Below are 23,250 nucleotides of genomic sequence, written 5' to 3'. Positions count from 1 at the left end.
AAAGAAAATAAATGTCAACAAAAAGCAAGAGAGGGTGGATAGTGAGAGTGTGAGACTATTAAAGGCGGCATGCCGCTGAGAATACCGTGCCCAAAACAAATTCGAGGATATAAGCCGACCATTTCATCAAAAAATCGCTCAAAAAGAAAAGTTTGCTCCATGATCATGTTCATTCGACTCATACCCGTGAGTTATCACCAAGGTTGAGCCAGCTCATGTCATTCGATGTTGACGCCGTGGTGAGCTGAGGCTGCTTGCTCACGCCCAGCGGATAGGGCTGTCCGCTGGTTACGCTGGGAGCGTATGCGCTGCTGGGGGCGCGATCGACTCCCCACGCCTTGCCGGCATGTGTCGGGTCCCACGACTCTTGGACACTCTCTGGAATTCCGCTGGAGTAGCCTGACGATGTTGCTGACAACGCGGAAACCGTCGAGGTGGGTCGCTCAATCTTGCCAGACATGCCTTCCTTCCAAGGAATATCGTGGTAATGTGACACCACTGGGCTTCCAGTGTTGACTCTGCTCATCCCCGGAGGAGCCTCAAAGTTGAGAGGCGGGACGGTAGCCGAGTCTTGGGTTGCCCTGACGTTGCGGACATTTGTCGCCTGGGAGTAGTGGGAGCTTCGATCCGATAACACGGTGCTTCTCTGCGCAGCGGCCGCCTGTGCAGATGGCTGTTCGGTTGCCTGCGCACCAGGCTGGGCAGATCCATATCCTAGAATCTGCAGCGCGCTTCCTCCTGACCAGTACTTGTTCCAGCCCGAGCTTCGTCGCGTTTCATCGTCTACTCCAGCGAGACCCTCTTGGGGTCGGAGCTCAGCAGAAGTAGCCAACGTGTCGCCCTTTTCATCCTGGACCTGGAGAATCGGGGCTTGCTGCGGCTGGAGAATCGGCTTGCCGATGGAGCTCTTGAACTGGTTGTGCGCCGTCATGCCCTTGATGGAGTCGTTACTGAGCTGTTTGGGCTTGTGCTGGCCCACCCTGCCCATGAGGATAGCCATTGACGAGGTCGATTCCGAAGACGCCGTGTGCTGGTGGCCTCGAATCTGCTTCTGCACGTGGGGGGGAAGCGTGTTCTTCGCCATCGCGCTCTGGGCGGCAAAGGCAGCGGTGTTCTTCTCATCAGTAGGTGGAGTCTTGGGTTTTCCCGCTTCCGGGTGAAGCATCTGTCGTCTTCGGCAGCGAAGGAGCAGGAGGATGAGGCCGAGCAACGCGAGGAATCCACCAATGGCGCCAAGAGTGATGCCGAGGATGGCGTTGGAGCTGGGGCCGGAGTCATCGCTTGCGCTGCCGGTACCCGTCGGGATGGCGGGAACAGACAGGTCTGTAGGGTCGAAGCCTGCCGTCTGCGTGGCGGTAGCGCTGGTGAAGGGAAAGGTTGTCGAGACGGAGTGCGTAGTAGAGGCGGAACGCGTAGAGGTAGAGTGCGTGGTCGACTTGGTTCGCGAGCTGGAAGTCGTCTTGGTCTTGGTTGTTGACGACGTCGACGTAACATCCTGAATCGACTGTTTACCATCGCCCAATACCTTCTGCGCGTCGACCCAGCCATTGTCGCTGGGGTTGAAGATGGCTAGAGGGACTTGATCATTGCCGCCAGAAAAGACCACGGTGCCGTCGGGGGCCTGGGCCATGGCATAGTTTGTTCGAGTGTCCTTTGGAGCAAGCGTCGAGTTATACGCGGGCCAGTTGGTCAGGGTCGGAGCATCACGCTTCTCGATGCTTTCAGCAGCGTCGTCATCAAGGCTTCGTGCAGCGATAGGAGCCGAGTCGGCGAGAGGGTTGCCTGTGGCATCCTGCACAATGGTACGGGTGACGGAGTTGGGAGACTTGGACAAGTCGAACGTGAAGAGGTTCTTGGATCCATCACCTCCCGAAACCAGGGCCGCATTCACTGATCCAGAGGCCGTATTGATTGGCGGCAACACGCCCGCACCAGAATATCTCCATCCAGCAGCCGGGTTGAACCAGTAAATCTTGCCATCCACGCCGTCGCCGCTCATCATGGCGGCATCAGCAGCGGACCACTGCATGACCAGAGGAGAAACGGCTGGTACGGCCGAGGATTGGAACGAGAGAGCCGCATACGGTTCAGAAGCCTGAATGGTGAATGTTTGCGAAGAAGGACCGGTGCTGCCATCCTGACTGCCGGCGTAGACCAAAATCACGTCGTCAGCTGGGATATAGGTGGAGCCATGGTGCAAGCGATTCTGCGTAACGGGAACGGAGGGCGTGATGGTAGTCCAGTTGCCAGTCGAGAAGGTATACTTTTGGAGTCCGGTATAACCAGCCACGTCCGACGTTCCTCCAACAATGAAGAGCGCAGCGTCAGCAGCATTGGGAGGGGTTGTTCCAACGCAGGTTCCGTCCGTCACCTTGACTCCCATATCAAGCTGTATCCACTCCGCACTATCCTCCAAGGGCAGCTTGAGAAATCCATTTGGCGAATAGGAATACAGTATGTTGTCATGAATGACGGAGCACGAGCTGTCCAGAGACGAGGCCGAGGGGGGTTTTGGTAACGACATTGCTGAGTTTGAATCTGGGGGGAAACAGAAGGATAGCTTCGAGGTCGGGATCCTTTCAATTTCGATGGAGATGTCGTTTCCTATCGTTGCATGGCGGTGACGGTCTCAAAGTAATGCCCCCTCTTGAATTTCGGGAAATGCAAGTTAGTTTGGCAACGAGAGCAGAGCCAATTTGTTGCAGAAAAGTGTCGCGAAGATAGCTGAAGCCCGTGGTTCGAAATAAATGTCAGGCGACGGGCAGATGGCTGAAAAATGAATGGCTGTCGGTTACAATAGTAGCGGCGGGGACGTATTACGATACGACAAGACGAAAGAACGAATGTATCTGAAAAGCAAGCGTGCGGGCGTATTCTGGGCAGAAGAGATCTTTGTTTATGTTGTTGTAGTTGTTTTGAATGAGTGAATAGTGACAGTGTTGGTGACAGTCTCGGTCTAATGGTCTAATGGCGCAATCGCGGCGGGTCTGTAAAGTTGGGAGAGAAAATCGTCGGAAATGGTGCAGGTCGTCGTTCAAGCCGATCAACGGGAATTTGCTAGATGAGCAAGGCCGTGGAGCAGGTAAAGGACAGCAAAGCGAAATCAACTGCGAAGAAAGGCAATGGGCGTCTTGTCAACGGTCTTCGTTCCAGACGTATATCGACGGCGATGGTCCCAGAAGCGGCGGCAAAGAGTTGGAAGAGAAGAAGAAACGGCTGCGACAGGATTCGACTGTACACAAGCGCAAGCAAGGACGCAACAGAGAAGGGGGGAGGAACGCAGGCGGCGCCAGCCAACAAAACGAGGGAATCGACGGCCGGTTGGTGCTTCTGCTGCGGCGTCTGCGAGGCAGGTTCGAGGCGAAAACAAACGCAAGCACGAAAAGGAAGAGGAAAGGAAAAAAAAAAAAGCCACCAAGCCACAGGTAGAGAAAGACAAGAGAGGCGAAAACGGGGAGGCGGAGGAGGAGGACTTGAGAAACGGACGCAAAGAATCTGCTGCTGCTGCTGCTGCGCTGCTGCTCTGTTCTGTTCTGCTCTGCGACACGCAGCCCCCTGGTCGCACATCGTGTGTTACCCTCACCTTGTACAGGTACCACCGCACTTGGGGTCTGTACCGGTACTCGGCCGCCCACCGTGACCGGCGCAGTCGCTCAGGTACCTCCTACCCGGTCGGCTCTCACGCAGATTGGGGCGGACGGGCGAGGCTCCCCCTGCTGGACGCTCAGCACCTTCCCTGCAGAGCCTCTGCAGACGGAGCCCGCTTCGAGACACGAGGATGGGCAGGAGGGCCGGAGGGCAGGCGCAGAGGGGAGCAGAGGGCAGGTGAGGAGGCGCTGTGGTGTGCAGTGCTGTGCCGTGCTGGGGAAGGCGCGAGCCGGGGGAGGCGCATCGCACCTGCGTCTGCAGTCTAGGTGGTGTTTTGTGATGTCTGTGCTAAGAGGCCGCAGGGCAGGGATCATCCTCGCGTCGTCCAATCAGCGGCTGCGGATGGCGTGCCATTTGCGCAGCGCCGGTAGCCCCAGGTTACAGCGGCCGTCGAGATACCTGGGCTCTTCATGAGGCACCGCACTAGCACAAGGTACTCAACGACCCCGGGATACCTGGAGGGAACCCGACTCAAGGCGAGGACCCCGGCCTTGCGCCAAGACTCGTTCCTGAAGTGACACCTTTTTTTAGTGGAAAAGGGGTAGCCGCCAATCAAGCCACTCTGCTGCTGCATGGAAGCGCCTGGGGTGCTGGTAGAGGTACCTCAGGCTTGGCAGCATTTCTGCTCATCACGCTCGTGTCATGCCTCCATTTTGCCCAGGCATTGCCCTCATGTCCGTACCGCTAATATCGCGTCGTGCGCCCCCATGGCCAGCGTTTGGAGCTGCCTCGTCTTTCGGGGCCATCAATGCAAGTCTTCTGGGCCGTTTTAGCCCACTACCTCACCCAGGACTTATTACGGTAGGCTGTTCAGAGGATCGATAACGCGGGCAGAATTGGCTGTAGCCTCGGTGAAGGAGCAGTGCTAGTGAAGATTCGACAAGGGTTTTGATTCCACCATGGGAGGCAGAGCTCGGAAGACGCACGAGTGCTAGGGGTGCCTAGTACTTCATAAAGAGGCTGCCTTCGCCAGAGCCCTTGCCTGGTCGCTTCAGCATTGCGATGGTCTTTCGACTCGACCCAGCAGGCATGGAAACGACATCAACAGCCTCTTCCGCTCGTGGCTTTTGTCTGGTTTCGCTTGGACCCGGTGACCTGCTCACCACCGCTTGCCGTGATGCTGCGGCTTTCTGCTCTCAGTGCGAGCTCGCAGTCGTCTTGATTGGCAGCAGCACTACGAAGGCTCTAGCACCGGGCTTGCTTGAAAGCGCGGAGTGCCTTTGTTTCGTACGGATTGATGCTTCGATGCTACTCCGTAATACCACCAGGGTGCCAGCCAATCTGGGACCAGTACAGTACAGAACTCTCCGCTCGCCAAGACCTCGCAACGGCCTATCCGCACTCTACGAGAGACGAGCTCATACGAAGGCATTGAGCCGGGTGAACTTGAAAACCTGGTGCAATTTGCCAGCCCTTGCGCAGAGTCGCATTCATACTAATCCGTGGGATGTCTGGCAAAAGGGCGACTGCTAGGGAGTTTCAATCACCAACCGGTCGACCCCGATCCGACCCGCCGAAGCTCCTCGAGCAAACAGACAGCTTCAAGCTCGACTCGCCCAAGGCGAGCTCTCGAGGGCCGCACCGCACGGACCGCACAGACTGCAGCCCAACACCCACACCATGAGCAAGAAATCAAAACCAAACAAAAGGCCAAACATGACGCTCTACGCAGTGATGCCTTACATCACTAGTCACCTACTCGTACAGGCTGAGCAACACAGAGCACTGCTGGGCCGGCATCGCCATCTCTCCTCTCCTCTGGCGCCCCGGTCACGCAGCAGATTGCAGTGCTGCCTTCTAGCGTCATCATACTTGGTACCGTACCGTCTCTCGTTCCTCGTCGACAACGCCATGGGCATGACATCGGTTCCTGGTCGGGGACCCTCTGGGCCTGTGAACCCTTGGTGATCGCTTGCAGCTTCTGGCTCCTGATCCCCACTGGGTCAACTCACTGTGAAACGCACCAGCAGGGGGGTGTCCCTGCATCTGCATTGTTCAGAGCCCCTAACAGCGTCCGGCCATCTTCAGTCATCGCTCCACTTGCATCGAGCATGAACTCGTCTTCGCGTCGAGTCACGCCCGTTGAGAGACTGATGACAACAACCACCCGGGTGGGGATGGCGGAGAAAGCGTGAGAATAGGTTATCACTGTCCTATCGAGTTGTGTTACGTTTACGAGGAGTGTGACGATTGCTGGCCGATATGCGAGCTGAGGAATGTGACGAATCGGCACTACAGCATCTGGACACCAGGCTTGCATGTAGGTCAAATCTGGTGATCGGAGCATCTGCGATCAGTTGGATACACTGCATGCAAGAGGGGACAACAGAGATTGGCTATGAACAGTAGATGAAACGCAGAGGTAGAGGCGGAGAGTTCATTGGGTGCTGCTCATGCGAAGGGGAATCTTGTGGTCAACTCCCTCGAAGAGGCTGGGCATACTAATCCCACAAAATGGCCAACTCAGCCTCGCGATTTACACAATCCAATATCGCGTATTGGTGGCTCAATATCCTTCCCGTGCGATGCCTTGTCTCTGCATTGCTGGGTCCATTTTGGTGGAAATCGTCTAGAAGGCACTTCGTGTTCAAATACCTATACAGGGTAAGTGTTTAAGTAAGCCACGAAACGAAGCTCAACTGACCACCACATGTAAGAGGACAAGTTGTGTCAGTCACTCGTCTTGTCCATCGCCTTCACTCTTACTTCGTACTCGCCACTACCTTATTTTCCATGACAGTGGAGTTTGCTTCTTGGCAAATGGGCTGTGTCAGCACTTTCACCCCTATCGTAGGTATCTGTACTCGCAGCATTTGTTGCTCAGCACGAAGCAGGACTGCCATAAGTTCTATACCGCACAACTCCCAGTTCGAACTACCATTGAACTCGCGTACTCCGTAAAAGATCAGCAGTTCATATATCCGTCCGTGTAACGTCCATTCAGACAATCCATTTCCAAAATGCTCCGTACTGTACGAATATGCTCAACCAGCCAATCTGGCATACCTATCTATAAAGCCACCTATCACGCATGCAAAAAAGGATGCACAAGCTAAGGTAAGAAATAAAGGGAAAAATTTACAGAATAAGGCCAAGAACGCACAAAACGAACAGAGATCCAGATGAACACGCTCATCTGCGACGGCTGCGAAAAAAAAGCCGTGCTGCTGCTGCGGCCAGTAGCTTGCGTCACCTCTTTTTTTCTTTTTCTTTTTCTTTTTCTTTTTTCCTTTTGTTTCTTCAATCTCATCTACGTAATGCGCGGCACGGGACGGAGTAGAAAAGGAGGGTCTTTGCAGATCTGCGGTCCACTGACATTTCCCTTATTCTCGATTGAACATCGAGTATTTCCTTTTGTTTTCCAATTCCTTGCTTTTTGTTCTCTTTCCGCATTCCAGACATCACAAGAAGCACATGACAGTATTCCCTTCAAGCACCGAGGACGCCACACACATTGTTCAACGCGACAAGAAAACTAGACAAGATGTTGCAAACCCATGACTTCTTCTTCTATTGTTCCCGAGATTCATCCATTCTCAATTCTCCGTCCCGATGCAGCGCGTTGTTTTTTCCGCAGCTGTATTTATCCTCCCTGTTCCCTCATCTCTCCTCCCCCTTTCCCCCAAGCATGAATTACATTGTACACAAGGACCCCCCGCCGCCCAAATTCCCATCTCTATAAATAAACGGCCATACGTTATACCAACACAGGGCTCCATACAAGGATTGTCCCATTTCTCCTGTCCATCCTATCTAACAGCTCATGCGGTCTTTGTACTGTGGGCATTCGACAATCCGGCCCGTCTGCTAAGGGGCCGACACAAATGCCTCTGGTGGTAGCTGTGACTGAATCAAATGTTAGCATTCTGTCGCGGCTCAGACCGAGAAGCTTGGATGAAGAACTTACCTTCTTCTCATTGAAGATGACCAACGCTCTGGCAAAGTCCCATTCGACTTGCGATAAGCACATCTCCGAGTATTGAGGCACCATGCCCGTTTGCTTTGAGAGTTCCGCAATCATGGCTTGATGCTGGTTGGCTGTATCCGCGGGAGCTGGTGAAGGTGCGACGAATACGTTCGGCAGGGCGCTGTATGTTCGCAGAGACAGCATGTCACTGACGACCCTGATCTGAGCGGTCCCGGATAGGCCCGGCGCAAGCACAAATGTGCGAGAGAAACTTCGCTTGCCGGTGGTACCCGACTTCTGGTCGTACTCCTCGAACTCGCCGTGAACAGCAAGAATCAAACCGTCGACGCCAAATTGGCTTTGGCCGGTTGGATCCGCCAGCCCCGGCAGCGGATGGCAATCCATAATGTACTTGCTCAGCTCGTCCTTCATGTTGGGATGCTTCGTCATAGGGAGCTCCTTCCAGAGATCGTTGATAGCTTTGGCTCCCTTGAATAGTCGCTGCGATCTGGCATGGTGGGTGTTGATCTTGAGCAGGTTGCGGGAAGACTTGATGTAGGCACCCCAGGGCAGCGGCGGCGGCCCGTTCGGATCCCTGACTGATTGGGCATCTACAGCAAGGGAAAACTGGCTGCTGGCGTCGTATAGCCTAGAGCTCAGTGCCTCGCGATTGGTGTCGTATGCCGTGAAGAACTCGAGCAGGAATTGTTCGCCGATGCCGTTGACATCTCGGAAGTCAGGTCCGCTCTGTGGAATCGGCTTGGGTAGGCGGGCGGCCTCCTGCTCGGCAATTTGCTGCTCGGTGCGGAGCTCAATCCCGTTGATGCTCCGCAGCTTGGGAAACCACTCCAGGAAAGTCGCCTGGTAGTTGGGGTCTGTCCCCTCGATCGGGTTCCCCGTCATGTAGATGGCATCGAGCTCTTTGAACTTGCCCTTCCACCGTTGGAGTCCCTCCATGTTGCTGATGAGATTGCCACTCATGTCGAGGTTCTTGAGCTGCGGGAATGTTGTTGCCACGGACTCGACCTGGATGACATTGTCGATGCTGTTGTTTGCCAAGCTGATGCTCTCGATTGCATCTTTCTTCTCCTGAAGCGTCTTGAAGAGGCCGTCGCAGATTGCCATGAGGCCCTTGAAAGTCTTGAGGGCCCTCTCTCGGGTTTCAAACATGCCGAGGGTGACCAGCTCGGCATCGGCGGCCAGAGCATCAAGCTTAAGCAGTTTGCTTTCGCCGTTGTAGCGCTGACTCAGTATTGCCTGCAGCTTCGCGCGTAGCTCTGCCGTCTCCGGTGACTCTGTCGCCTTGTTTGGCGGCTCAAAGTCTGCATCCGACTCCACCACCTCCAACTGAATGCCAGCAAATGTAAAAGTGTTGAGTTTGACTAGTTCCTCCGCGTCCTCCTTGTTCGCTCCAACGAAAACGTACTCTCCAGCTTTGTGTGACTATGGCGGGTTAGCTACCAGGAAAAAGAAGAGAAACATTGTCAACGTCGAGCGCTGGGGCGAAGTAAAATTGCAGTCGACGTCAAAGAGTCTCCCCTGAGATGTGTGTCTTTTAGTCGCCAAAGAAGCAGCTGAGACGATGGTTGGCTTCGGCACCCCTGCTATCTCGTCAATGATATGCTTACCTTTCGAATCGTAACCTGTCGTTTCCGTCCTGATTGGAGAGACGAGGCTTTCCTCTCCATGAAGCTCAGCAGGTCAGAGAGACCCCCGTCCGAGTTAGACGCAGCCTTGCTTTGTTTGAGCCCACGGACTCTTAGCCAAGTGAGCCCTTCAGTGTAGCCGCCTCTGCCTCTTGTTGATCTTGAAACTCGCGAAGCCAAGTCGGAGCTACCATTGCCCAGCTGCTTCATGACGATTTGAGCAACCTTGGCAGCCCCTCTCGAGGGTGGAGGACCTCTGCCGGAGGGTCTGCTTCTGCCGCCTGCTGCTTCAGCCGTAGAGCCTCTGTTTGGTCGCTTGGAGGGGCCATCCATGTCGAGGTCTCCATCGGTGTCGACTCTCGTCGGGCCTCTTCGCTTCTGGATGCCGCCCCTCGAGCTGGATTTTGCGCCAAGGGGATTGCGGGCCTCTCGGGTTGACGTAGCCTTCCCGCGGGGAGCCATAGTTGCCAATGGTCCACAGAAGTTCGTAGAGTAGGTGTGTAGTGTGAGAGACAGCTGCGAAAGAGGGCCGTCGAGCCCGCGCAGCGCCGTGGATGGTGTCTGTCGGGTCAACCCCCGGATCGGCTTGCTTGCTGTCGCAGTGGCGCTGGTCTGGTTGGGTCGAGAATGGTCGAGTGGTGCTTGGTGTCTGGGATCGGACGAGTATGAAATGGCCTCGCGATGGGAGAGCGCAAGATGGCTCAGGCTGTTCGCTCGAAATCGCAAGGCTTTTGAAGATGGCCGCTACAGCTAATCCTGTCGCAACGGGGGGGTCTCGCCTTTTCAGAAGGTGGAACTTCTAGTCGCTGAGAGACACTCGGAATCTGTGTGAAGCGTGACTATACGAGAACAGCCCTGAAGCGCTCCAAGGTCGTTGTCGTACGGCGGCGCTTGGGAGAATGTTGGGGAGAAGGAAAGTCAGAGAACCGGCTGGTGTGTTGATGCGGATTTGATGTTTGTTTCTGGGGCTGCTGAGGAAAGTTCGGTGCTAAGCCGGTGAGGTTTAGCGTAGGCTGCCAGCCGGATTTTCTCTTGGACATGCACTATTGCCTAGTGTGGCTTAGCGGTTGCCCATTTTCTGGGAGATTTTCCGAAAGCCTTTGAACGTTAAAACGCAAGAGGCTGTTTGTTGCAGGTACTATACTAGGCAAAGGTCCCCTTGACTGAGTGAATGGCTCTCATACAAAAGAGTTTCATCCATGGTTAACTTGGCCTTTGTTGGCTTCAGCCTCCAATTACACTCGAGAGCAATACAATAGTCTTACCGTACCCAGGTAAGTGTTCTTCTAGCGGAATTTCTAGGCTCAAACGTTGTTTGATAGACCAAAGTTTTTCCGGTCGCATAAGCCATCTTGAACCCCAAACCCATTTAAGTCACGTGTTGTGGTATCGGTTTCGCGTCTTGGTCCGTTTGGCGCGTCACTGGCGACATGCTGCCTCAAAGCAGTGAATGAGCATCTTACCACCAAGTATTTTGGGGTTCATCATCGCCATTTCGAGAGATCAATATCCTACACCAAACTTGTCTATTATTTGAGGTAGTCCTCGCGATATGAGACAGGAGGCTCCCTAGATTCATCGCCACCATATCGCATGGTGCTGCCATATGGCATCTGGCAGCCATGGACTCCGATGAGTTTGATGACGACATTGCCGATGAGGACATTCTCGCTGCCTTGGATCAAGTATCTTCCTCTAATGGAGGGAATCTTGGGCCTACCTCCTCCTCCAACGGATCCAAGAGCGGCAACGTCCGTGGACTGAATCAACGGCAACAAGCGGCACAGGTGCTCGATGACTTGCCTTCGGATGCCTTCTCTTCGTCAGAGCCTGTGAGAGAAAATGTACGCGCACCACCAAGGCCTGTAGCAGCTGCTCGCACAGGTTTCAGCCGCACAAACTCTGGAACTCTGCGGCAAACGACTCTATGGGGTGGACAAGCAGCAACCGAAGATGCTCCTCAACCATCTCAGCCCACAACGGCCAGGGTTTTCCGCGCCGATCTGCCTCCTGAGCCACCGAGCCCGCATGAACTCGACAGAGAGGCGATGAAGACTTGGGTGTATCCGACGAATTTGGGGCCAACTCGAGACTATCAGTTCAGCATTGTCAAAAACAGCCTGTTTAATAACACGCTGGTCGCCTTGCCGACTGGCCTGGGAAAGACATTTATTGCAGCGACTGTGATGCTCAACTTTTATCGCTGGACAAAGTCTGCGAAAATCGTCTTTGTTGCGCCAACAAAGCCGCTTGTGACGCAGCAGATTGATGCTTGTTACAATATTGCCGGAATACCTCGATCGGAGACCACGCTCCTCACTGGCGACATCCCCCCTGCTCTGCGCAGTGACGAGTGGGAGAAGCGACGCGTCTTCTTCATGACGCCACAAACGTTGCTCAACGATCTTTCACATGGATATGCGGACCCCAAGAGCATCTGCCTCATGGTCATCGACGAGGCGCATCGCGCTGTGGGCGAGTATGCTTATGCCAAGGCTACCAAACTCATCCGTCGCTTCTCCAACAGTTTTCGGGTGCTGGCTTTGACGGCCACGCCAGGTTCCAAGGTCGAGACTGTCCAAGAAGTCATTGACAATCTTGGAATTTCGCACTGCGAGATCCGGACAGAGGAGTCCCTGGACATCCGGCAGTATGTGCACCAGCGAAATATAGATCAGATCATTCTCGAACCCTCGGACGAGATAAACCTTGTCAGCGAGCTGTTTACCGAGGCACTCAAGCCGTTGACCGAGAAGCTGACCTCCCAAAATATATGGTATGGGCGGAACCCGATGGCTCTCACAACGTACGGGTTGATCCAGGCGCAGAAGGAATGGTTTGCCACTCGTGGAAATCGCGCCAACCAGGGCGTTCAGTTCATGATGCGGGCCATCTTCAGTGTGCTGACAAGCCTTGCTCATTCGATCAAGCTATTGCAGTTCCATGGCATCAAACCCTTCTACGACAACATGGTCGACTTTCGCAGTGAACAAGAGGACAAGGGCGAGAAGGGATCGAAATACAAGCGCCAGATCATCGACAGCACTAGCTTCCAAGAAATGATGGATAAGATTGCTGGATGGCTCAAGATGGACGGCTTTGTGGGACATCCAAAGCTGACCGCCTTGGCGGACTGCGTGCTGAACCATTTCATGGACAATGGGGAGAGTACTCGGGTGATTGTGTTCAGCGAGTATCGTGATTCAGCGGAAGAGATTGTTCGCATGTTCAATGCCCACAGGCCGCTCATCAAAGCTACCGTCTTTGTTGGGCAGGCGGACGGCAAGCGCGGCGAGGGTATGAAGCAGAAGCAGCAAATCGAGACGATTGAGAGATTCAAGACTGGCGCATACAACGTCCTTGTTGCCACGTCCATTGGAGAAGAGGGTTTGGACATTGGCCAGGTTGATCTTATTGTGTGCTACGACTCGTCGGCATCGCCAATTCGCATGTTGCAGCGCATGGGCAGAACGGGGCGAAAGCGAGCAGGCAACATTGCGCTGCTGCTAATGAGAGGGAAAGAGGAGGAGCAGTTTGCAAAGTCCAAGGATAACTACGAAAAGATGCAGAGGCTCATCTGCGAAGGAAGCCGATTCAACTTCCGGTTCGATCTGTCTACGAGAATTGTGCCCCGGGACATCCGACCGGAGATCGACATGCGGCATGTTGAAATTCCAATCGAGAATACTCAAAATACATCATTACCAGAGCCCAAGAAGCGACAAGTTCCCAAGGGCAAGAAGAAGCCGCCCAAGAAATTCCATATGCCGGATGGAGTACAGACTGGCTTTCAAAAAGTCAGTGACTTCATGAAGCCCTCGACAAGCACAAGCCGGGCTGCGTCAAATTCCAGCTCAAAGCCGGTGCGAAACCCCGAGCTGGATGACATAGCGTCAATTCCCGAGTTGGAGCGTGTTGTTCTTGGTCCAGATGAGCTTCATGAGCTCGAGCGAACATACCGGAACCTCCCTTTCAACCATAGCGTGGTTGAAGACACGAATCTGCCGGACATGACGGCTCACTCAACGTTGCAGCGGCAGCTACGGCCAACTGCCTTCTTTGGGCATGGGCCGTATACGAAACGCTATGTCAAGCTGCTACACAAGATGGAGGCAGATCCCGACAGCTTCGTGAGGCCCTGCCGAGACGTGGACACGAGCGATTTCCTCGAGATCCCAGTCAGACCATTTGTGTATTCCGATACTGGCGAGACAGATGCGAGCGATGACCAATCCGGAACGGAAGGGAAAAAGCGAACATTCGTGGATCTTGATTCGGATGATGACACTACGGTCATTGAGGCTCAGCAGCCGAAGAAGAGGAAGGTCGCTGTCCCCAAGACTCAGCCCAAGAAGTCTCAACTCAAAAAGACGCCCAAGCCTGCGGTGTTGGACTCAGAGGATGAAGATTTGTTCGACTCTGAACTCGACATCGATGCTCCCGAGGAAGAACCCGGGTTGCCGCCCAGACTCAGCGAGGCGAAGCGGCGAAAAAAGCTGAGTGCAAAGTCAAAGGGCAAGTACTCTCGCAAAGCAGCTATCGGAAGTGACGAGATAGGGGATGATTGCGAAAGAGACAGCGATCTGCTCGACGAGAGCGACTCGGATGACGGAGCAGACCTGGCAGATTTCGTCGTTGGAGACGACCAAGCAACGTCCAGCATGCTTGACTCCGAAGCAACGTCTCCTATACGGCAGAGCGAGCAGACGCCGCGAGCCAAGGCAAGCAAACCATACTTTGTGCCGACACAGTTCACGGCAACCCAAGAGAGCGAAGATGTCCCCGAACTCGACACGCTTACGGGTAAATCCGCGTTTGAGAAATGGGCCAACGGAGGGTCTGAAGAGGCAGCACCCACCGGGAGGAGGCGGCGCGGCAGAGCCACGTTGCTGGACAGTGACGATAGTGATGTCTGATGTTTGCTACGAGGGTCACAGGCGTTGAGGAAAGGCAAGCAACGAAGGAAGGCGAATTGAAAATAATGGAAGAACGGCTATTGTTGAATTAAGGCATATCGGATATACAGACTATCTGCATGGAGCGAACTATAAGACAACGAATTGATGACTAAATGAAACGAATCAATGTTCCTCGTCCGACGTTCGTCATTCGACAAATGATTCAAACTAAAACGGACAGGTTAGCACTCGTCCAAGGTAAAACCGATGCAAGATGTCCGCAAAAGTTTTCATCCTCAACTCTTCTCTTTCAGAAACCCAGTTATAAGCACAACGGCCCCCACCACCGCCAGCAAAGACCGTCACAGGAAAACGCCCGAATGCGCATATGACGATGCAAAAGATTCGGGCGCGTACTTTCCCGCTCCTGTCTGCTGGAAGCGGCCGAGGGACCGACGAGGAAGGAGGAAACGCAAAAAAAGCTTTTCCTGAACCCAGAGGGTTTGGTCGGCTTGAGTTGCGTTTTGATTCTCCTCCCCGTCGATCGGAGGCAGTCTCAGACGGCTCTTCCTAATAAGTGTATTTGGGTACAATGTTGCTCATCATTTGAGGAGGGGAGGGGGAATGGTTGTTTATTTGTGTGTGTGTGTGTGTGTGTGTTTGTGACGGGGGGTAGATTCGAGAGGGAACGTACATATACAGATGCTAGAATAGCTGTTGGTCAAGAAAAAAAGCAAAGTCAAACAAGAAAGAGCAGTGAATCAACTGATAGCCATGGCTCTGGCGCACAACCGCAGTTGGCCGTGATTCGAGCTCGATATGAGGAAAAGAGAAGAAATCTAAGGAGAAAGAAAAATTGCAAGCTGTGGTGGCTACGGCAAAGCTCTCTTGCACAGCACGTGAATCACCCGCATTTAAGCGGATACTTACCTCAGCAGCTGCTCCACAACACTTTCAGTCATATTGGGTTTAGCTCAATTGGGTAGCTTATTGGCAGCAAGAGCAAGCGGCAAGTGGGATGGAAGCAATGGGAAGCGATGCGAGCTGTTAGCTGTACAGTAGTCAAACGGAAGGCATGACGTGACGCCCGAAACCAGTGCCGGTTGCCTTTTTATCTGCACAGCTCGCTTTTCCGTTCAAACAAGGGAAAGCACGCACGGCGCTTTCTTACCCATTCTGCGAACGGAAGCCGCCCCGGATTTTCGTCGTCCCGCTTTAACCTTCAGCAAGGTATTTCGCTTCCTTGTGATCCGATCCGCAGTCCGCGCGCCTTCTTTTCGTTTCCTCTTACCTTGCGTAGCAGAATAGCGGCCTCCCATCGAACGAAACACCATCACACGGACTCAATCAAATCCATCACAATGGCAAAGGGGATCTCGGTCCTCAAATTCGTGGGCACCGTGTCCCTCGGCCTGCTGACGGTACGTTTTCTTACTCTTCTATTTGACGTGCGCATTGAGGAGGAACATTATGGGTGGTGGCAGAGCAGAAGATGCCGAAGTTGCCCCTCCCCCTCGCTGAGAAGTCGCATGTTCGTTGCACTGCATCGCCTCATCGCATCCAGACCCCGACTAGTTGCGAGCGACAAGTTCAATGACTCTGCAGAATGGGGGAGATGAGCGCATCAAGCGGGGACATCTAAGAAACAACAGCATCGCTACACTCCACCAGCTTCAACAGCGCCAATCCATTGAGAAACAGCTACATTGACGAAGATGAAGGATGATATTCTGACTCGAGCACCACAGGGCGTCTCATACACCGTCTCGACACTCACCCTCCCAACCCTCCTCACCCTCCCCTCCTCCTCCTCCGCCGCCCACGGCCTCGCCTCGCTGCAGTCCTCCCTCCGCCTCCCCGTCCTCGCGCTCTCCTCCCTGGCCGCCGCCCCGCTCTTCCTCTCCTTCGTCTTCTCCCCGCGCTACGCTCGCCACCCGTACCTCTTCTACACTTCTCTCCTCGCCGTCCTGTCCGTCGCCGTGCCAGGATACCTCCCCCAGCCGGCGACCCCAGCTTCGAAGCCTGCTGGCGCCCGTAGGGCTGCGTCGTCTAGGGCCCGCATGGAGGCCAGCTACGAGGTCCTCGGCGATTCACACAGCGAGGGAGACTTGCCCAGCGAGTCGGAACTGGAGGATGCCAATGGCGAGGAGGTCAGGGCCAGCGTCGAGGGCGCCGCGAGGGCTTATCTCGTCAGAACCGGCTTCGCCGCCGCCGCGTTTGTGCTGTCCGTGGTTGGGCTCTGGGGCGACGGTGCTCCCCGAACTATCCGCTACTACTAGGCCTTGAGCTGGCTGGTGTAACTTGTAAGATGTGCGTCGATTGCAGATTCGATGATCGGGGCTTTGCCAGTCGCTGGATTGGAAATATGTAACATTGTTGGAAAGTTGATTCATGCGTGGGAGAGCGAGGCAGTTTCACCACACTCTCTTATGCAAGTTTTTTTGTCATGCCGAAACATAAGAAAGAAAACACCCTGTTCAAACATCGTTGCAATGTTGGAAAAAAAAATATATCCTTATTCAACCATCTCGTCGCTTATATGTGCTCAATTTCATCATCCGACCCTGCCATGCAGCCCAAGTCGACCTATAAAAGAACGCTATTCAAGTTCATTGGAGGTTGAGATTGCACATTCCCTCATGGTACAACCCGCACGCGCCGCATTTCTCAATGCCATACTGCTCAGCGACATAGCTGTTGATGCTCCAAGCTTGGCCCAGCTTCGACGAGAGCTGCTTGGCAGCGAAGTCCCTCGTGTTGTCCTTTTCATCCCCTTCGGCCTCGTCTTCCTCCTTCTCTTCCTCGTCATCGTCCTCTGCCCGGCCCTGGACGGAAAAGTAGCGCGAGGCGGCGTGCTTCTCGCCGAGCCGCCTCGCGACGTCGTTGGCCTCGTTGAGGCTGACGAGGCGGCGCTTCCCGGGGTTCTTGTCCATGGCGGTCTTGCAGAGGTCCCAGATGACCTTGTTGCAGGCCGCAGGGTTGAGCGACTCCTTGCTCTGCGCAAGGCCGACGGCGCCGATGATGGCGGCCACCACGCGGCGCTTGTACTCGCCGCTGAGGCCGAGCTCGACCACCTTTTCGCGGAGCTGCTCGCGGCTGAGACCCTCGACGGTCGAGCACGTCCCGAAGTCGGTGACGGCCTTGGTGGGCCAGGCGTCGAGCTTGTCGACCCGCTGCCTCTGGACCTTGGCCTGGTGGGCGAACTGGTCGGCTGTCACCTTGTCCTGAGCCACCTCGGCTGGAGTGCGGCCGACGGCGTTTTCCCTGTGCAGCAGCTGCGGCTTGAAATCGACGAGCACCTTGACGATGGAGACCATCTTCTGCATGATGGCCGTGTGCAGGCAAGTGTCACCGGCGCCGTTGAGCATGTCCAGCTCCTCGCCATTGGAGTACTCCAGCATCAGCTTCAGCATTTCCACAATGTTCACAGTCCGGGTATAGGGCACCGGCGCAGGGTGATGATGGTATCGCCAGCGCCTCGTGCGCCTCGAAAAGTAGGCGGAGTTGTCGTGCTGGCTTACACCGGAGACTTGCGAGATCCAGGCGTGTAGTGGCGTCAGGCCGTTTGCCTGCAGACTCTTGCGCTCCGTGAACAGATGACTTCGGAGACCGGGATCGAGTATGTCCAAGAGGCGGCGAAGGCTACGGGCCATCGGGTTTCCAGCCACGGCCGCATGCAAGATGTTTTCTCCCTGGTGGTTGCGAGTGCACTGGTTGGCATTTGCGTCGATGAGCATCTTGGCACACTGGACGTAACCAAGCCGACAAGCCAGCATCAGCGGCGTGTCGCCATCGGACGTCTTCCTCTCAATTGAGTCGGGGAAGGATTCGATCAAGTACTTGACCAACTTGACTGAGTTCTCGGAGGGCGATGCCAAGATGGCCGTGTGCAGCACGAAGTCGTCTGCAAGGACCTTTTGTCAGCATGCATTATGGTGGTTTGTTGTACAAAGAAGAGAGCTCACTGTCTGCACCAAGCCATTTGGAAATGACCCGGTCAAAGCCGATTGGGCTCTGAATGAGATGCTTAAGCCGAGGATCCTCAAGAGCGGCCTTGGACTTTGCAAACTCGGCGTACAAACGATGAGGCTTGTCGCTCAAGAAGAACTCGACTGCTTCGAGGCGGCCGCCAAGTGCTGCGTGAAGAAGAGGCGGCGTCTGGATCCCCGTGGTTCTGACGACCATGTTACGGCCGGCCTGTGCCCAGTCCTTTCTGATAGAGATGTCAGTCAAAAGGAGTTCTCTCGCCATGTCTTGGCTGGCATGTTCATACCTCTTCTTTCCATAGACCGTCAGGCCTTGGTAGTAGCGGGGCTTCTGCTTCAGCTCGGCACCGCTCTTCTTGACGAGATGATCCAGGGGGATTCCTGCGCCAGTTCGCTTGATGAGGAGACTGAGTGCTTCCGTGTTCCCGCTTTGGACTGCGAAAAGGAAGTGGCTCGAGTCCAGGTTAAATCTCTTGCTGGTTCCTTCTTCGTCACCAGTCAACTCCGAACCTTCGTACTCTTTGATCAATCCCAAAAGCAACTTCAGGCTAGTTGTGTCCTCTGCCTTGATGGCTTGTAGCAAGAGACTGGCCGGCCCGCCGAGCTCGGGCGGTGCGCCATCCTTGGTGATGATACGATTTGCATTGCCCAGGATCACATCCAAGGGCCTGGTATGAGACTTGACCTGCATAGAAATCTGCCCAACATCATCAATGGTGAAGGCCTTGTCGATCGTCTCCGAGACAATGCGAAGCTCGTCGTCCGACTCCGGCTCATCGCTGTCGTCGTCATGGTCTTCACTCTCGTCATCGTCATCTCGTGACTGCATCTTGTACCGGACCTTCTCCTTTTCAGGTGCTGACCACTGGGCCCTGATGATCTCCAGGATAGCCTTGGACGCTGCGTGGTGGCCACGAAGAAAAGCAACCGAAAAGGGGGAGTTCTGGCTGTTGTCGTAGATTGCCATCTTGCATGGTGGCTGCTCGTTGTTGGGACCCCAAGCTCGAAGAGTCAGGGATTTGATCGTTTCCACATCCCCAGTCCAGGCTGCTTCCATCCTGAAAACCCAGTAGTGTTAGTGGTGTGCCTTGATCTCGCGTAACGGACATGGACTTACAATCCCAGATATCCCTCTCTCCTCGACTCAGTCATGGACTCATCCCCATAGAACATGATTTTGGGCTCATCTTTCTGGCGGTGGTAAAGGGGCACATACCCTCCGGGGTAATAGTTGTTGGTCCGGCCAGTCATCTTGATGTCTGGATGAAGCTCAGTGAAAATCAGACCGCCTTTGGCAACAAGGATACCTTCCAGCTTGACAAGGTCCTCAATCTTTTCTTTGATTGCGTTTGCTTTTTCGGCAATGCCACTGCGGTTAGTCACTTTCTGCAACTCTTTGTCGTAATTATCTCTATCCTGCTGGTATTGTTCTTGAGCCGCCTTGATCCTGTGGGAAACTACGCAGTGTTGATATGTGCCGGGCTTGAGATCCTTCAAATAAGGATCAAAATCTGGCAGTTTCTCGGGCTCTGTGTATCTCGTCTTCGGCTTTTCTCCATCGTATTCGCGCAACTTCTTGATCAGCCGTTGAACCATGTCCAATGCCGCGACTCCGAGGGTGTAATTGCGCTGCGACTCATTCAACATTGCATTCTCCGTTTCGCGGGTGAGCGCGTTGGGGTTTGCCCCGTGGTCCAAGAGAAGGATCGCCGAATCGACATCGCCTGACCGGATCGCCGTGATTAAAGGCTGCTCCACCGACTGCGCATACCTCGCCTTGGCCATGTCGGGGTTTGCGAGGTGGTTGGACTGTGAGGGAGTCACCTTGGCCGATTTGAGCCACGTATCAAAGTCGATCTCGGTCGAGGCCCCAGCATTCAAAAGCTTGAGGACAAGGATTGGGTCGCCTCGATCGAGGGCAGACTGAAGTGGCGAGACGACATCGGGGCTCCACGCATGGCCTGCGAAGAACAAGTGGTTGATGGCTGCCTGAGTGCCTCTGGGGTCGCTGTCAATGAGTGTTCCAACCATGTCGACGCTGCCTCTGTCGACATAACGATGGAAGGCGGTACACCCGTCGGAATCGGCCTGGGAACAGGTGGCGCCGAGCTGGAGAAGCAACAACGCCATAGACTTGGCCTTTTCTGTCGGCAGCGAGAGTGCAAGCGTCAAGGTAAGGATGGCAGCCGCTTGATTCGAGTGTTGAGGAACATTCAGGAATTTGACGGGGAGGATCGAATCGGCCCCATACTATGTTGGCATTAGCTTTCAAACAAATCAATGGCTTGAGCTGGACATCGACAGCCGGTCATGATACTCACATCACAAAGGGCCTTTACAGCCTCTTCATGCCCTCCTGCAATAGCAAGATGGAGAGGAGAGCATGGGACATCCCACGCGAGTACATTGATCTGGTAGAAGTCTGGTCCTTCCTCGGGCTCGTCGAGCGCCGGCTCCTCCGTACTTGTGTTCTCCTTGCCCTTTTCCACCTTGACGAACGATCCAGTAACGATGGAGTGTGCGTCTGTTTCTGTTTCGGCGTTGTCCACAACCTCCATATCTGAATCTTCCTCTGCATCCTCGGCTCCCTCGGGTGACTTCTCAGTGCCTTCATCGTTGTCACTCCCTTGAGCCTTGGCAGCCTTGCGTCGCTTGTCCTTCCTGTCCTCTTCAGCTGCTTCATTCTCATCACTCTTGTCCATCAGGATCTTGATGATCTCGGCATGGCCTCTGGCAGCGGCGAGATGAAGAGCCGTTCGACCATCCGCAAGACGAGCGGTTAGGCGAGCACCGTGGTCAACAAGACAACGAACAACTTCTGGAGTGGAAACCATGACAGCGAGATGAAGCGGTGCTCGGCCGGTATAATCCCTCTGATTCGGGTCTGCGCCTTCTTGGGACAGCCAGTTCAGGACATCATCGGCGTCATTGTCGACAATGGACTGGAACAACCTAGCTGTGTTGCCGACATAAGCCATGTCAGTCCAGTCCTGCTCCGTCAAAGGATTGAACGATCCGATCTGCTGCCTGCCGGGATCGTCAATGAGAAAGGTGACCTTGCCAGAGATGTAAATCTCGGCCTCCTTCTCGGCGACTTCGATCTCTTCAGGGGTCACTGGCTTGGGGCAGGAGCCGCAGCAGTCCTCAATCACGTCCTCCACCCTGCCAAAGAATGCAGGGTGGCGATGCAGGTAGACTTCGCGCTCCTTTGGCTGGTTCCATTCGGCGTTGAGGAGCAAGTCTCGTGTGTAGCAGAGCTTCTCAATCCGCTTTGCATTGAATTTCTCACCATACGGAATAGTGAAGGTGTGATAGTTGCTGACGTCTTCCTCGGAGAGCCAATCGGCAACCTCGTCTTCGTGGTAGGACTTGAGATTTCCTTTGAGGCTGAAGTGGTTGCGCTGCAACGCCGGCCGGCCGCGCTCCTGGCGCCTCTTGTTGAGGTACGCATCGCGAGCATGCGTGGTTGGCAGTCGTTCCAGGACAAGTAGACGGGCAAGTCCCAAAGTTCGTTGGAAGCTCCTCTCGAAAATCGTTGGGTCAACGCGGGACCTGTCAAGCTCAGGCCAGTACACCTCGAAGTTTCGATGAGAGTACTTGGACAAGCGATTCTCATAAGACGGACTGCGTCTGGAAAGATCGACGTGGTTGATCTGCGTAATGATGCTGCCCAGAGTCCTAGGAGCCACATAGACTTGCTTACCGTCGTAGGCGGCGCCAGCGGCATCAATGTCGAATCCAGTGAGGATTTCGCTGACTGACTTGTACACACGGAGAACGACCTGTGAAGGGTCAGTCTCAATAAAAGGCCTGATCAAGCCCGCACGTCGAGTAGGTGTGTGCTTACCTGCACATGCCGAACGGGATATTGACTGGCAATAGTGATGGCATATTTCGTGCGGACGATAGTGACTTCGCTCAGGATCGAGTCCCGAATCGACTGCTCGATCTGCTTGATCTTTTCAATGGCCTCGTCATGAGTAAGGCCATACAAGAAGAGGTCAACGTCGGACGCAGGGCAGAACTTTTCGTGATAATACTCGCGGAGCTTTCTCTTATTCGCTTTGAACTCGCTGGGAACGGGCAGCAACGTGTTGACAACGGAGGAACCAGCTGCCACAACGTTATTCCAGTCGAGCTCGGCGAGAGAAGACTCCGAGAAGATGCCAAAGTTCTTTTGGAATTCGGCCAGATCGGCAACAGTTGCCGGTGATCCATGTGGGCGGCGCTTGTCGTCCGGCAGCGCCATGATGTACTTGGACTTTTCCTCTTCCGATTCAGAGGCTAGATCTCGAGCACGCGTGGTGATGCTCTTGGTAGCATCAGTAAACAGAGGAACGAGATTGAGGTAAGGGTCCTTGAGGATGGGGTTCTCCCTGTCCTGGGCAAAAACAGAGCGCAGGTGAGCTTCGTATCTGCGGTAGGGTTCCATGATCTCAACCATTGGCTTGGCTGGATTCTGGGCAATGTAGTTGACCAGGTCCGCCTGGGGCGCAGGCAGCTCGGGGAAGTCTGGAAGAGCCATTGCCGCGTGTGAGTCGAGTCAATTGAAGGCAGGTTGGAGTTGGACGAAGAAAGATAGCTCGCACAGCGAGGCAATTAACGATGACGGTGGTGGTTGAGAAGAACAGAAGCTCGTAACAAACAAGAAGGACGAGATTCACCGCGTCGAGTCGGGTCCAGCTAAGAAAAGACCCGTGAGATGCGAGATGGCTTGGGAATCAGGCCGGGAAACGAACGGATCAACGACATGCTTTATACATCTCCAGCTCGCCAGGAGCTAGTAGATCGAAAGACGCTGAGGCGATTCACTCATCCCACAAGACGATCCATCCTCGTCCTCCCAGGCACTAGAGCTGTGGAACAGCCGCTAACGACGGTGGCATCTTGGTAGCATCTTGGCGGTAAATGTAGCGCTCGCAGCTGAAAAGGGCACGGAACCACGACGCGAGAACGCGCTTGTCCGTCGTCCAGGGGGTCTGCTGCCTGGAGAAGGGGGAGCGACTGCATCGCGAAGTCCCGTGACCGGCGCCTGGATGGAGACACCAGACGAGGGCATCGCCAGAGAGGGTCGCTGGTGCCTGGTTGGAGCTTCGCTTGGGAGCTCGGTCGAGCTGCCGGCCCCACTATGGCAGCCTGGCCGGAGCGGAGAATTGCGATGGCCG

General features: G+C 54.6%; 7 protein-coding genes across 7 annotated transcripts; 4 read left to right on the top strand and 3 right to left on the bottom strand.

Moving 5' to 3' along the window:
• Window positions 1-178: 178 nt before the first annotated feature.
• CCMA1212_002620 (uncharacterized protein) lies at window positions 179-2,524 on the bottom strand (the record flags this gene model as incomplete). Its single annotated transcript, XM_073699999.1, has 1 exon — window positions 179-2,524. One exon carries the CDS (start codon window positions 2,522-2,524, stop codon window positions 179-181), a length of 2,346 nt encoding a protein of 781 aa, XP_073561691.1.
• A 598-nt stretch (window positions 2,525-3,122) lies between these two features.
• On the top strand, window positions 3,123-3,914 carry CCMA1212_002619 (uncharacterized protein; the record flags this gene model as incomplete). Its single annotated transcript, XM_073699998.1, has 1 exon — window positions 3,123-3,914. The coding sequence occupies one exon, from the start codon at window positions 3,123-3,125 to the stop codon at window positions 3,912-3,914; it is 792 nt and encodes a 263-aa protein (XP_073561225.1).
• A 736-nt stretch (window positions 3,915-4,650) lies between these two features.
• CCMA1212_002617 (uncharacterized protein) lies at window positions 4,651-5,121 on the top strand (the record flags this gene model as incomplete). The annotated part of the gene is made up of 1 exon (XM_073699997.1): window positions 4,651-5,121. One exon carries the CDS (start codon window positions 4,651-4,653, stop codon window positions 5,119-5,121), a length of 471 nt encoding a protein of 156 aa, XP_073561221.1.
• Window positions 5,122-7,455: 2,334 nt separating this feature from the next.
• On the bottom strand, window positions 7,456-9,663 carry CCMA1212_002616 (mRNA export factor MEX67; the record flags this gene model as incomplete). Its single annotated transcript, XM_073699996.1, has 3 exons — window positions 7,456-7,494; window positions 7,556-8,998; window positions 9,184-9,663. The coding sequence occupies 3 exons, from the start codon at window positions 9,661-9,663 to the stop codon at window positions 7,456-7,458; spliced, it is 1,962 nt and encodes a 653-aa protein (XP_073561222.1).
• A 1,160-nt stretch (window positions 9,664-10,823) lies between these two features.
• On the top strand, window positions 10,824-14,117 carry CCMA1212_002615 (ATP-dependent DNA helicase MPH1; the record flags this gene model as incomplete). The annotated part of the gene is made up of 1 exon (XM_073699995.1): window positions 10,824-14,117. One exon carries the CDS (start codon window positions 10,824-10,826, stop codon window positions 14,115-14,117), a length of 3,294 nt encoding a protein of 1,097 aa, XP_073561223.1.
• Window positions 14,118-15,460: 1,343 nt separating this feature from the next.
• CCMA1212_002614 (uncharacterized protein) lies at window positions 15,461-16,378 on the top strand (the record flags this gene model as incomplete). Its single annotated transcript, XM_073699994.1, has 2 exons — window positions 15,461-15,520; window positions 15,848-16,378. The coding sequence occupies 2 exons, from the start codon at window positions 15,461-15,463 to the stop codon at window positions 16,376-16,378; spliced, it is 591 nt and encodes a 196-aa protein (XP_073561224.1).
• Window positions 16,379-16,708: 330 nt separating this feature from the next.
• Window positions 16,709-22,610, bottom strand: CCMA1212_002613 (Uncharacterized protein; the record flags this gene model as incomplete). Its single annotated transcript, XM_073699993.1, has 6 exons — window positions 16,709-18,003; window positions 18,065-18,312; window positions 18,373-19,143; window positions 19,203-20,335; window positions 20,407-21,867; window positions 21,933-22,610. 6 exons carry the CDS (start codon window positions 22,608-22,610, stop codon window positions 16,709-16,711), a joined length of 5,586 nt encoding a protein of 1,861 aa, XP_073561217.1.
• Window positions 22,611-23,250: the final 640 nt, after the last annotated feature.

This window comes from Trichoderma ghanense, assembly GCF_004382785.1.
Source record: "Trichoderma ghanense strain CCMA-1212 chromosome Unknown scaffold_2, whole genome shotgun sequence".
Taxonomy (NCBI): domain Eukaryota; kingdom Fungi; phylum Ascomycota; class Sordariomycetes; order Hypocreales; family Hypocreaceae; genus Trichoderma; species Trichoderma ghanense.
This window is presented reverse-complemented; position numbering and strand designations above follow the sequence as displayed.